At 42.8% G+C, this 12,900-nt stretch overlaps 1 protein-coding gene across 2 annotated transcripts in view; it reads right to left on the bottom strand.

Annotated features, from left to right (window-relative positions):
• ctbp1 (C-terminal binding protein 1) overlaps nucleotides 1-7,206 on the bottom strand; it is a 16,248-nt gene extending 9,042 nt beyond the window's left edge. Inside the window, exon 1 of one of the 2 annotated variants that reach the window (XM_080502555.1) lies at nucleotides 7,025-7,206. In XM_080502555.1, the coding sequence (XP_080358681.1) occupies nucleotides 7,025-7,064 (40 nt within the window). In that variant the 5' untranslated portion in view covers nucleotides 7,065-7,206. The remainder of the gene's footprint in view (nucleotides 1-7,024) is intronic. The other variant, XM_080502554.1, reaches the window with a different exon arrangement.
• Between the last annotated feature and the right edge of the window lie 5,694 nt (nucleotides 7,207-12,900).

The raw sequence follows: 12,900 nt of genomic DNA, 5'->3' as shown, positions 1-12,900 counted from the left end.
ATTGACGGACCCTCGGAGTGGAAAGAGGAGCAGAAAGCTCAGTTATTTCACATTTCATTTCTCATGTTGAAGCTTATCCCTGACGTGAAGCTGCAGGTTTGTACCGAGGAGTGACCGAGTGAAACCGAGTGGACGCAGGGGGGAAAAAGAAAGGATGCTATAAACGTCCCTGGACGGACGTGGATGGATGATCTTCCTTTCCTCCTATGAAATACGGCCGTTACCCTTGAAGCTGTTGCCTCCCGCAGCACTTTCCTCTGGCCGCCCACTGAAACGGACAAACGTGAGATTTATTTCCGCAGGATTCCGTGTTGGGAGGAGGGCGGCGGTGCAGGCCAGTGTTCTAAAGGTGAAGGCCAGTGTTCTAAACACCAACGGGCACTTCGCCGCTTCTCGTCGGTCCGTCAAACTACCGTCAAGTCAGAGTCGCACATTAACCTCAAACACACGTTTGTAGAGGAAACCAGAGAAACGCTGCCGGACCGCGACACGAGGTAAACGGACAGTCAAGGGTTCTGTTCTGTGTTTATCCATTACCGATTTGACAAACATTTCAATTAACCCGAATGGCATGAACTCTTCGGGGACGATTCGTCATCAGTCCATTAGATTCTACGACGTTGACGACAAACCGTTTCCACATAAATCCCCAAAAGACTCCAAAATAAAAAAAGTGTCTCCTGCAAAGTCCCACGAGAGGCAGCTCAGAGATCAAAAGGGATCAACGTCTGTTGCCATGGAGACGCACTAGAGGGCTGCTATTAGCACACCGCTAACCCCCCCCCTCTCAGCCAAGCTGCTCCAATGGTGGATTCAAGCAACACAACGCGACACATCGGCCGTTCCAGGTAAACGTGTAGGTTTCATGTTTTTTTTTTGTCAATAAATAAAAAATAGTGAGTAAAGTTTGCGACGCGACGCCGTCACCGTTTCATTCAACGTTCAACGAAAACATTTATCATTGTCGTTTTAATGTGCAGAACATGTAAACCTTGTGACTCATGACGTCTGCTTCCTTTTCCCTCGCAGATCTTTAAATGTGTTTTTGTAAGCGTTTCAGTCAGTTTAATATCAGACATGATATCGTCATAAACATGAATTTAGATCATATTGAAATTCAAAACCCGCAGATTTACCAACGTTTACCATCGACTTCGTCTAAAACCACGACCAGATTACCTGGAAAAGAAGTAATACACTCAAGTCTTGGTCAGATTAAAATGTTTTGTCAACACTGGAGTCACTCGGCGCGACCGTGTTATTGATTCCATGTGATGTCATCAGATCGTCTGTACGTTACATCGTCATGCGTCGCGCAAGAGAAATGACAAAAAACCTCAGTGACGAAGCACAACGGAGCCGGGAAACGGTTAAACCGAGTGTTTATCCAACCAATACGGGGCAAAGCATTATGGGATAGAAGATCTTCAACCTGCAATTGTAAAAGCAGACGCTGATATTCCTTTGATTTTCTACAGAAAAGCTTCACTTCGGCATTAATAACAAAACAAAAAAAACAAAACAAACAAACTCCCTGGAACCAGCAATCTGCTGTTTGTGTCCAACAAAGACTGAAAAACTGTTTATTCCTGCTGTGATGACGCCCGGCTGCCGTTTGGCCGGGACTCTATGAAGATCAAAGCATTTCCTACAGGCTCAAACCGGAAAAATTAAATAAAATCGAAGAGTAATAGATTACACTCCGCAGCAGGCGATTGTGAACTTAACCCAGCGCATCACTCAGCTCCTCCATCGTACTTCTGATCCGCGTCGTCGCATTGCAGCGTGAAACCCGAGCTGATGGAGGAGCCCCGCTAAACACCATCAGGCGCTAAACGCCAATCAGGTGAAACTCAGATCCTCGTGCAGCTCCGCTAAAACACCGGCTTCCCCCCCGGGGGGGGATTTGCCCCGAGGCCACTGCACTTACACATCGATGTGAAATCTATGCCGCGTCGCCGAGGATCTGAAATTCATCTGCAGGGGAAAAAAACAGAGCGAGGCCTCCGGACAGACCGGCGCCGGCACATGGTTTGACTCTATGGAGTCACAGGAGGGTCAAAATTAAACGGAACTAAAAAGAGAATCAATAATATAGAAAATATACAAAGTTGGTCATATTCCTTCCGTTTTTTCTTTTGCATTTGCTTGCCGTCGTTTTATTTACTGGACGAGTCGAGCCGTCTGGAAAAGACCAAAGCAACACAATGCAAATCAGCAAAGGCTGTGGGGGGGGCTAATCATCCAGGGCTGTGGGCGGGGCTAATCATCCAGGGCTGTGGGCGGAGCTTCCTGTTCAGGGTGACCCGTCCCTCACCTGATCACAACACTCCTGCTTGAAGGACGTCTGTTCCTACCAATAGGTGGCACTGTTGCGTTAAGCTTGAAGTATTTCATTTATTTTTCCTTTTACACATTTCATATTTCTTGCACAATATTGTAAATATCATATTTTTGATTAAGAATCCAGTCGTTATGTTGGTTTTGGGCGTAACGTGGGCGTGTCCACTCGTCATGGTATTTATATCTGCGGCTTTACCGATGAACGAGACGGTATTTGACACTTGAGAGGAAACATTCGCTGTGCGACTATTTGTATATATCCTTTGTATATTTTTTGTATTGGTAGTTCTCGTCATTTATTTTTGGCCGTCCTTCCATTCCACTGAGAAAACAAAGCAAACATGAATCTCCACCTCAGAAAACAGTGAAATCCTGTCGTCGAAGTTTTTCTTTTCTTTCCTCCTCCTAGAGATTCCAGACGTTTCTCAGACTCTCACTTGGTCAAACGGAGAGGAAATACTTTTCATTCCAGCTCCAACGTTTGACCTTGAGGAGGATGAAGCGCTGCTCCAGTCGTCGCCACACCATTAACGCCTCATTATTTCTATTCCTCATCAAAACCCACTCAGACAGTCACTTCCTCTTAGGGCTGGAAAATAAATAAATTAATTTATGGACATTGTAGCTAAAAAGTTAATTTAGCATATTCACACCCACAGTTTTTTTTTATTTTACATTTTTTATTACAGCTCCTTGTGGGTTTCCGTAGTTTTGCTTCAACCTGATTAATGATTATTCAATGACGAGAGTCTTGTTTACTTTTTGTTTTGGGATCGTTTTTATGCATTTCAACTCCGAGGACAATCGCAGCAATAAATTGGCACTTCTGACTAATATATCTGACGTCTGCAGTCATTTTTAAGTGCATTGTGGAAATAAACCAAACACACATCCCCTCTAACCCCCCGACCCTTTTTTGTATATATTTTATAATACATTTTTATATTATTTTCTCTTTTGTTTTATTATGCATGTACAGCTATAATGGTATGGCATTTAATATATGTAAAAATATATATTTGAATGTCTAGTGTATAAATAGTTGACTGACTATGATGCACAAAAGAAATAATTTGTTGTAATGAGTGACAATACAATAGAAAACTGTTGATGGAAATGTTATATTGTTATATCTTCTAATAAACAAATTAAAAAGAAAACCGCAAAACAAACAAAATCGAAACTCAAATTTTTCTCTTTTCTTTAAACGTCACTTTTTCCTGCCACATCAGACATAAAATCTCTCATTTATAATAATTGGATGAATACTACCAGCTTTCACAGCACAAACAGGCCTCTTGACAGCTGACAAGGCTTCAGCTTCAATCACTGCAAAAATCAACATTTCTAACCAGGGAACCATTGAAAATAACAAGTTTGGTTCCTTGTTGACAAAAAAACAACAAGCCATCTGCACAGTCGGGGCTGCAGGCTGAGCTTCAGGGACTGAACTAAGTGACACGACATCTGAAAATCGCATTCCTCTGGAAAAAACAAAACAAAATGTAAAGAATGATGAAGTGACATTTGCGAGGGAACCCTGCAGCCGGACGCCACCGAGCAGCTCCTCCAACAGCTGGCCGCTTCGCTTCCACGCCGCCACGTTCTACAAACAATAAAACTGCTTTAAAAAAACAACAACCAGCTGCAGTAATTCTGCTGGACCTACAGGAAGCTGCCACACGTTTCTACAAACTGAACGTTTCGTCTTTTTTTCAACTTTTACACGAGAAAGAAAAAAACCCCAAAAACCTCCACTTCCAACTCTGCAGCTCGGAATTTTCTGAAACTCTTCTACTTCCTCCGTTTGAATATTGGATCACAGGAGTTACACTAAGAATCTGCTGTGTCTGTGAGCTGGACTGGCTCCGCCCATCTATGAGACTTCCTCTTGTGGCGCCATGTGCCAGAGCAGAGCTACCTGGTGGTGGGAGGAGTCAAAAAGGGGGAGGAGCCTACCTTGATTGTGATTGGCCCCCTGATGACACTATATTGGGTTTGATTTCTGATTGGAGCAACACACTTTAAAACCTGGAACAAAATGTTTGTTTCATAAATGTTTACACATCGAAATGACACACACACACACACACACACACACACACACACACACAGAGACAGAGACAGAGAGAAATCACTGTCCAACCCAAACAAGGAACAATCAAGTCACATTTCAAAGTAAAAGCTGCCGTTACCAAATTCTTTCCTGGGAACTGCACTCTGTGTTGAAGCTACGCATGATGAGAGGGTGAATGTGCGTAAACATGTAAACCTGGTCTGAAGAGAAACTCTGAATGGCAGATTTGGGGGAAAAAAAACAAAAAACAAAATGTATGATGCACTTCCTCTCTGTACTGAAACAGAAATAAATTATTTTGACAGGTCATGATATCAGTTTACATTCAACATTCCTGGTGTGGATCGATGGTTTACGCTTCACGGTGGTGTGTTGTAACAATACACCGAATTAAACCCTGTAGGGCTAAAGTCAATATATTATATTCCATATATACTATAATAATAATCTATACTACTAATAACACTGGTTGTTATTAGTAGAAATTCAATCACTTCGACATTTTACATTTTTAAAGTCAATTTCTAATTTGTAAATCTGAGCATGAAGCTAATGAAGTAACCAGACATAGAACTGAATAATAACACTGCAAATATTACCTTTTAAAACGAGCTTTAATTCGATTGTCGTGTCGTCGTTGGTGAATTCTCTTGACTTAACCGTTAATACAAATATAAATCTCCACGGCGTTAGTTTGCAGTAAATGAAGCGTCCTGATGGATTATCAAGGCTGCAAAGTATTTATTGTATTTACATCTCGAGCCTTTACACTGAAGTCTGAAGGTTTTTCACCGATTCTTTTAATACACCAGAGTCATCAATGTCCTTTTCTTACTATAAACAGTGGCAATAAGCACTAAATAAAGAGGCTTCAGAGTGGAGTTTAAAATCTCCGTCACTCCAGGAAACTTCAACCTAAATAAACATTTGAAACCGACGTGAAATCTGATCTCACATCAGCCGTTTACATGAAGAACCTGAATAACTCCTGAAGCCATCGGGTTTTCACGTCACTATATTTCACTGGTCAAACTGGACTGAACGAATAAACCAGCAAACCTTAAATGACTTCAACGTCGCCTGCATAGCGTTTGTTCTGATAACAAATTATATTGGAATCTTGATATCGTCATGACGACGGCTTGTTTATGGGAAATAGAGCAGCTCTAATTTGTACCTGTGGTCTGAATCACTGGCTTCATGGTAATAATGGCTGTTTGGGATGTTCGACTGCACGTCTGGCATTTCTCCCGTCTAGACGGTTTATTTTTTTTATCTTTCTCCTTTTGAATCTTTTATTCAATTAAAGTTTATTTTGTTTTGCATCACTGATCTGGTCTGATTGTGTTCTAGCTAAAAAAAAAAAAAAAAAAAAAGGTAAATAAAGTTCTAAACAAGAGAAAAAAAGACACTAATGGCTCTTCAACAGTTTGAACTTGCATTATTGGAACCCCACTGTGACTGTTAAACCCTTTGACTGGACCAGTTCGACCACCAGATGAGGCCAGATGTGCAGCGACCTGCCGTCCAGCTGCAGTTTGAAGCGACAGTCACTCGCCGCGACTCAGTCGAAAGAAACGACATGAAATGTTCCGGTGGGGGAAAAAACTGCCCGGAGCCGATAAACAACCTCCCATCACGTCAAGACGATTCTTATTCAGAAACACCTTTTTTTTTTTAAGGGGGGGGAAGGGGGGGGGGGTTGTCGGTTCACCGCCGAGACGAACCTCAGCCTCGCTCCGTCGACTGGAGGAAATCTACACCTTAGAGAAAACTACAATCTACTTCTGTGACCTTGTGATTCTGTTTGAAGAGACACAGAGAAGCTGGGGGGGGGGGGGGGGGCAGTGTGTGTGTGTGTGTGGGGGGGATTTAATCTGTGATGTCAGGAAGAGAAAACGGCCCGCAGCCTGTTGATGACATCACGTCACAATCTCAGCTTCCTCCGGGGGGAAAACGGCCACATCGTCACATTCAGGCGAGAACAAACGCAATAATTCAGCTTCACAGGGGACGATCATTTATCCACACACCCTCCTCTTCCTCTTCCTCTTCCTCTTCCTCCTCCTCTCCTTCTCCCCTCCCCTTCTTATTCACAGCCGCCTGTACCTTGATCCCATTTTCTAGAAGCGTCTTTTCCAGCCTGAATCATGTGCTGCATCTTTCACCTGCACACTGGAGTGTGTGTGTGTGTGTGTGTGAGATAAAAGAAAGATAACAAAAAGGGGTAATATGTCATGTCCTTGCCGGCCCCCGAAGGAGAGAGAGAGAGAGAGAGAGAATCTATTCCTGTAAACATGTATAAAAGGTGACACACACACACACACACACACACACACACACACACACACACACACACACACACACACACACACACACACACACACACACACACACACACACACACACACACACACACACACACAAATAAATAGAGAATTAGGAAGGGAAGGAGGGGAGGTAGAGCGAGGAGGGGGGAGGGGAGGAGGAGGAAGGAGGCGGAATAATGTCCTCCGAGTTCACACACACTGGCGCGCGCGCACACACACACACCACACACACACACACACACACACACACACACACACACGCAGCAGTGTTTACCTAGAGGCAGGCCTTTGTTGAGGAGGTGAGAGCTTCCCATGGTGCGTCGCCGGGCCGACCACCGACACAGACCTTCATGAACTGGATCCCGTCAGCATATGGCGGCGGCGGCGGCGGCAGCCAGCTCCCTCGCTTCCCTCACTCCTTCTCCCAGCCCCTTAGTGACAAGCATACACATGTGCTCCCCCTCTTTCCCTCTCTCTCTCTCTTTCCCCTCCCTTCCGTCCCCTTGCTCTTTTCTCTCTCTCTCACCCCTCCCAGTCGTCTCTCGCTCCCTCCCTCTTCCTTTCTCACTTTCTATGACACAAAATCTCCCCGTCTTTCCGTCTCTGTCGCTACAAAAAAACAAAAAACAAAAAAAAGAAACTAGAATGTACTGCTGCATTTATGGTAGCGGGAGGGCAGAGGAGTGTGTGTGTGTGTGAGTGAAAGGGAGAGAGAGAGAGAGAGAGAGAGAGAGAGGAATGGGGAGGAGCCAGCGCCGGCTAAAATTCATCTTTTGTTTCCTGAAAGACGACCAGAAGAGAGAAAAAAGAAAAAGCGAGAGAGGAGTTATGCAATTGGAGGTCTGCAGAAAGACGAGAAAAACTACTTCTATTATCCGAGGGAAGACGTGAAAAGACTCGTTGTGCTGCAGCGCAACGATCCGGCACTTGTTCCAACGCCTCATTGAAACCCATTAAATGTGGACGTTTCTCTGCGACGTGCAGGAAGAAGGTAGTAGAATAAACACTAAAGGGGAGGATGAGGTATTGAAAACTTCCTCACAGTACTTCTCCTGCCGGACACTTTTATTGAAGGACAGTTGATCACATGTTTCCATCAGCCGAGGTTATAAAGCTTCTTTTTGTCATTTTTTTCTTTGAATTTTGTGCTTCAACAGGTTGGATCCTGTTGAAATGATGAAATACGTCCGTTGATCCAGTTTACATGTGAACGAGTTCAAAGTTCAGGACAAGTTCGGTTCATAATTCAGTTCCAAAAATTAACTAGTCCATAGTTTGTTTTTTTCAATATGTTGCTGCGAGCCATTACTCAATACCAGGCTTTCCCCTCCTGTTGCCACGTTCAGTCATAGGATCCAGCAGCAGCTTCACACCGCCACAGTTTCTTCTCCTAAACATGCTGCTTGAGTGGTTTTTAATGAGGAATTATTAAAATGAAATTAAAAAACGAAGAGTCCTTAAGGTGCAAAGGAAAATGTACCAGCAGGTTCTACAAACGAAGGACAAGTTAAAACAGTAAAAGCCTCTTATGAACTGCAGTATAACGTCAACAAAGTCCAGAAGACGTTGACGTACTTCTCGTCCGGCTGCTCGATTATGGACAAAAAAAATCTTAATCTATTTTGGGCAATATTGAAACTACGATTATGCCTTTGAATTTGCTTTTATTGAACATGTTTTTAAAAAAAAAACCCTCTCCTGTTTAATAAATAAAAATATTTTGTAATGTATTAGTGAAAAATAAACTGTTGTGCTGCACTCAATCTTTTGAAAACTATAAATAAATAACTCCTGATACCAATTTAAACTACAGTAATGAATCATGTTGCTTTACATTATACGTCGATACTTCGGCCGTCCTGAGAAAGCTAAGCTAAGTATTATTATCGTCATTAGCAGGTATAACCATGGCAAACACGCATGAAACCATACATTCATTACTTTTTCCAGAAATTTCAAAGTAGCAACTTAGCGCCGAGTAGCAACTTAGCATCCTAACCAACAAACTCACACGATCGTGCAAATATGTTTTTTGAAACATCTAAATTGCTCTAATAGACTCATAATGATAGTTATGGCCTCAAAAAGTAGCAAAAAGAAAGATAAACTTAAGATACTTAATGTCGCATAGGTGTGTGTGTGTGTGTGTGTGTGTGTGTGTGTGTGTGTGTGTGTGTGTGTGTATATATGGTTGATATTAACCAGAGTTTAAAGTAGTTTGTTAAAATAAAAACATTACTAAACATATAAATGGTGGAATCATAGCTAAAAGCAGAAATGCGTCTTAAACACTGGCCATCATTTGAGTCGTTAAACAAGAGTGACTTTCAAGGTTTAAAAAGACAGTAAACCTCTTTAAGTTTGAATAAAATTCAAATTGTAAGAGAAAACATCATGAAGCCACTAAAAACGAGCCTAAAATTATAATTTTCATTTAATTTGACTGCAGAAGAAGCAGCTTATTTAAATATTGTTAATATTTTGTTTCACTGCGCCCAAAACTGAGAATAACAAATTGTCTAATTAATCTTTCAGCGTCATTCATTAAATAAATCAGCTTCCCCGTCACATTTTAAAAGATATCCAACTTATGAGGCATATTTATTCATGAATCTTTGCATTAGTCATTTAATAATCCAACGGGCTCCAACTACTAACAGATTTCTATTTTTTTTCCTGCTTAAATATGAAACGCTGTGAAACATGAGCGCCAGTTAAACATGGTGGTTGACGTCACGTCATCCTGGCTGTTGGTAAAATGTCACAAACCGCCAGCAGGCGACTCGTTCAGCCCTGAAATAGAGTCAGACGGAGAGAAACTGTTGTTTTTATCGCTGATGCAGGACCTTTAATGTCGCTATTAACCCCTCACACACATCTGAATAATTCTGCCTAAATCAAAGTGTGGTGCAGCTCGCCTCTGGGAGGCGCCAGAGAGCGTTTACTGAATATCAAACATTAAGCCCTCTATTATTTAAGTGACTAATGCAGATTATGTGTTTATGATGAAACGTATAAGAAAATACATATTTCTCGTCTGAAATCGACGGTAGAAGCAGAAAAAAAATTAAGAAAATGTCCTTGGTCCACATCTATATACAAAAACTGATATTTGTGTGCTTTGCAGAGTATAAAGAAGTAATTCTTATATATTGGAAATATTCTGAGGTTATAAAAGGTAAGAACTTCATGGAGACATAAGAAATAACGGGTTCATTTCATTGGTTTGAAACTTTGCCTGCCTGACCAGAACCAAGTACGAGTGGAATAATAAGGTGGAAAGTTTCACTTTAAAAAGTCCCGCCAGCTGATTGAGGAAGTCATTCGTTTTACTTTGAAAAGCTCCAACACACCGAGTCGAGGGCGACGGCGGCGGCCCGCCAAAATTCCTCCAACTTCCCCAGAAGACAGAAGAAGACAGAAAGAGACAGAAAAAGACTGAAGACAGAAGAGACTGAAGAGAACCGAAAGAGACAGACGGAGACCGAACGAGACCGAACGAGACCGGAGGAGACCGGAGGAGACCGGAGGAGACCGGAGGAGAGAGAAGACAGGAGGAGAGAGAAGACAGGAGGAGACAGGAGACAACAGGAGGAGACAGGAGGAGGAGAGAGAAGACGGGAGGAGACAGGAGGAGGAGAGAGAAGACAGGAGGAGATAGGAGGAGGAGAGAGAAGACAGGAGGAGAGAGAAGACAGGAGGAGACAGGAGACAGGAGGAGACAGGAGGAGAGAGGAGACAGGAGGAGAGAGAAGACAGGAGGAGAGAGAAGACAGGAGGAGAGAGAAGACAGGAGGAGAGAGAAGACAGGAGGAGATAGGAGACAGGAGACAACAGGAGGAGATAGGAGGAGGAGAGAGAAGACGGGAGGAGACAGGAGGAGGAGAGAGAAGACAGGAGGAGATAGGAGGAGACGGGAGACAACAGGAGGAGACAGAAGACAGGAGGAGAGAGGCGACAGGAGGAGACAGGAGACAACAGGAGGAGAATCTCTTAAGGATGGAGAGCAGACAGTGCAGGATCCTCGGGGAGCGAGGGAGAACCGGTACAATGGAGAGACGAGAAGAGAAGCGATGAAAGAATAAACGGTGAAGGAATATTTCACGCCTCTCAAGACGGAAAAACAGAGGAGATAAAGGAGTGGAGGGACGAAGAGCTCACTTCATTTCACACTTCATTCTTTCACGTGTCGAAGCACAAAAACATTCGGGGGCTGAAATCCTGCAGCTGCACTCGTTTCTTCTCCTCTTTCAGTTCCTCTCTTCCCCCACCTTTCATCCATCCGTCTTCACCTCCCTCCGCCCCGCTGCTCCTCTATCTCTACATCTTGCTTTTCATTTTCTCTCCCTCACCATCATTCCTCATCCCTGCTTCTCTTTCTCTACCGTTTCATCCCCTCCTCCTCCTCCCCCTCTTCTCTCTGTAGTCACTGCAGCGTGTCTAATGGACACACACACACACACACACACACACACACACACACACACACACACACACACACACACACACACACACACACACACACACACACACACACACACACACACACACACACACACACACACACACACACACACACACACACACACACACACACACACACACACACACACACACACACACTAATCTAGATTGAATAATTCAGAGACGAACTGCAGAACCAGCAGATTAAAAGTTAAATAACTTTACTCGTCTCCTCGGGGTTCAATTAGAAAAAACATTTTCAGAGAAACACATATGAAAGGTGGGGGGAGGGGCTAACCCGAGGGGGAGGAGCTAAGATGAGGCAGGTGGAGGAGGAGGGGCTAAGATGAGGAGGAGGGGCTAAGATGCGGGAGGAAGTGAATTCTGGATCATATTGTTCGAATGAACAAGTGAAAGGGAAACAATGGAGGATGAGAAGTGAGAGTGAAGGAGTGAGGAAGAGGAGATTCACCGCTTCACCTCACTCCCCCTGCTTTCTTCCCTTTTCTTTTACTTGAATGGACAAAAAAAAACTAAAATTCAAAAAATCCAACACTGCAAAGTCTGAGTGTAGAAACACTGATTTAAAATGAGGAAGTGGTTTTACAGTTCAGACGAGGTCAGGATAAGAAACCTACAGCCAAGAGAAAGAAAATAAACTGAATAAAGAGATTTGTCTTTACTGTCTGTACTTTGCTTGGAGTTTCTTGTTCTTGAGGGAAAATAAAGAGCAGCAAAGGTTTTACAGGTCAGAGGTGAACGGCAGCGGCCATCTTTAACTTTTTACAATATTATTAATAATGTGAGCCAGGAAAAGCAGGAATCTGAACTGACATCAGGGATTGTAGCTGAGGAGCCAGAGAGTAAACCACCACAGATTTCACAGTTAAAAAAAATAAAGAAATACAAATCACCTTATCCTGAATTACTGAAACAAACATGTTGTAAATTCCCCACTTGGGCACTTCTAAAGACAGAAAACATCAACAAGCTCAGGGATGTTATTAAACATTTGACATTAAACTCATATTCTACTAATTTTTTATTAGATGTGGGAACATATTGCAGATTAAATCGGGATATAGAAGTAGTGATGGGATTAGATGAATTTAACGACTTTCTATTGATCATTCGACATAAATTAATGGCGGTTAGTGAGTCTTCACACACTTTAACCTGATGTCGGAACAACTCCTGTCATCTACACACGTAAACAAATAAAACCATAGTTGTCCATAAATTAAGTTATACGTAATACTGTGAAAATGACAGAGGGATAAAGTACCGAGCATGGTTACTGAGATTTATGTGATATTCTGCATAAAAGCCTCTGTTGGTAACGACGTTGGCAGGATCGTTTTCTAATCATTACCGGTTGATTTCAGCTGCCGTCTAATTGGCCGTTACGTCACGTCTCGTGCTCAATATTCGCATTAATAAACAAAAACTTGAGCAATATTTTCACTGAGAAAAATGTTGGGCGTGTCCAATCGTTATTTCACCTCCTGCAGCTGAAATAAATCAGAACTTGGTCGTCTAGAAATAAACTTTTCCATCTTTGTAAACGAGTTAATTAAATTATATAATTCAGGGGAGGAAAAAAAACCCCTTTCTGGAAATAAGGATAAAAATAAACCACGAACCTGGCATGTCCGCGGTTCCACTGGGCTCCACCGGGTTCCACTG

This window comes from Blennius ocellaris (genome assembly GCF_963422515.1).
Source record: "Blennius ocellaris genome assembly, chromosome: 9".
Classification (NCBI taxonomy): Eukaryota; Metazoa; Chordata; class Actinopteri; order Blenniiformes; family Blenniidae; genus Blennius; species Blennius ocellaris.
The sequence above is the reverse complement of the archived record's forward strand: the minus strand, read 5'-3'. Positions and strand labels throughout refer to the sequence as shown.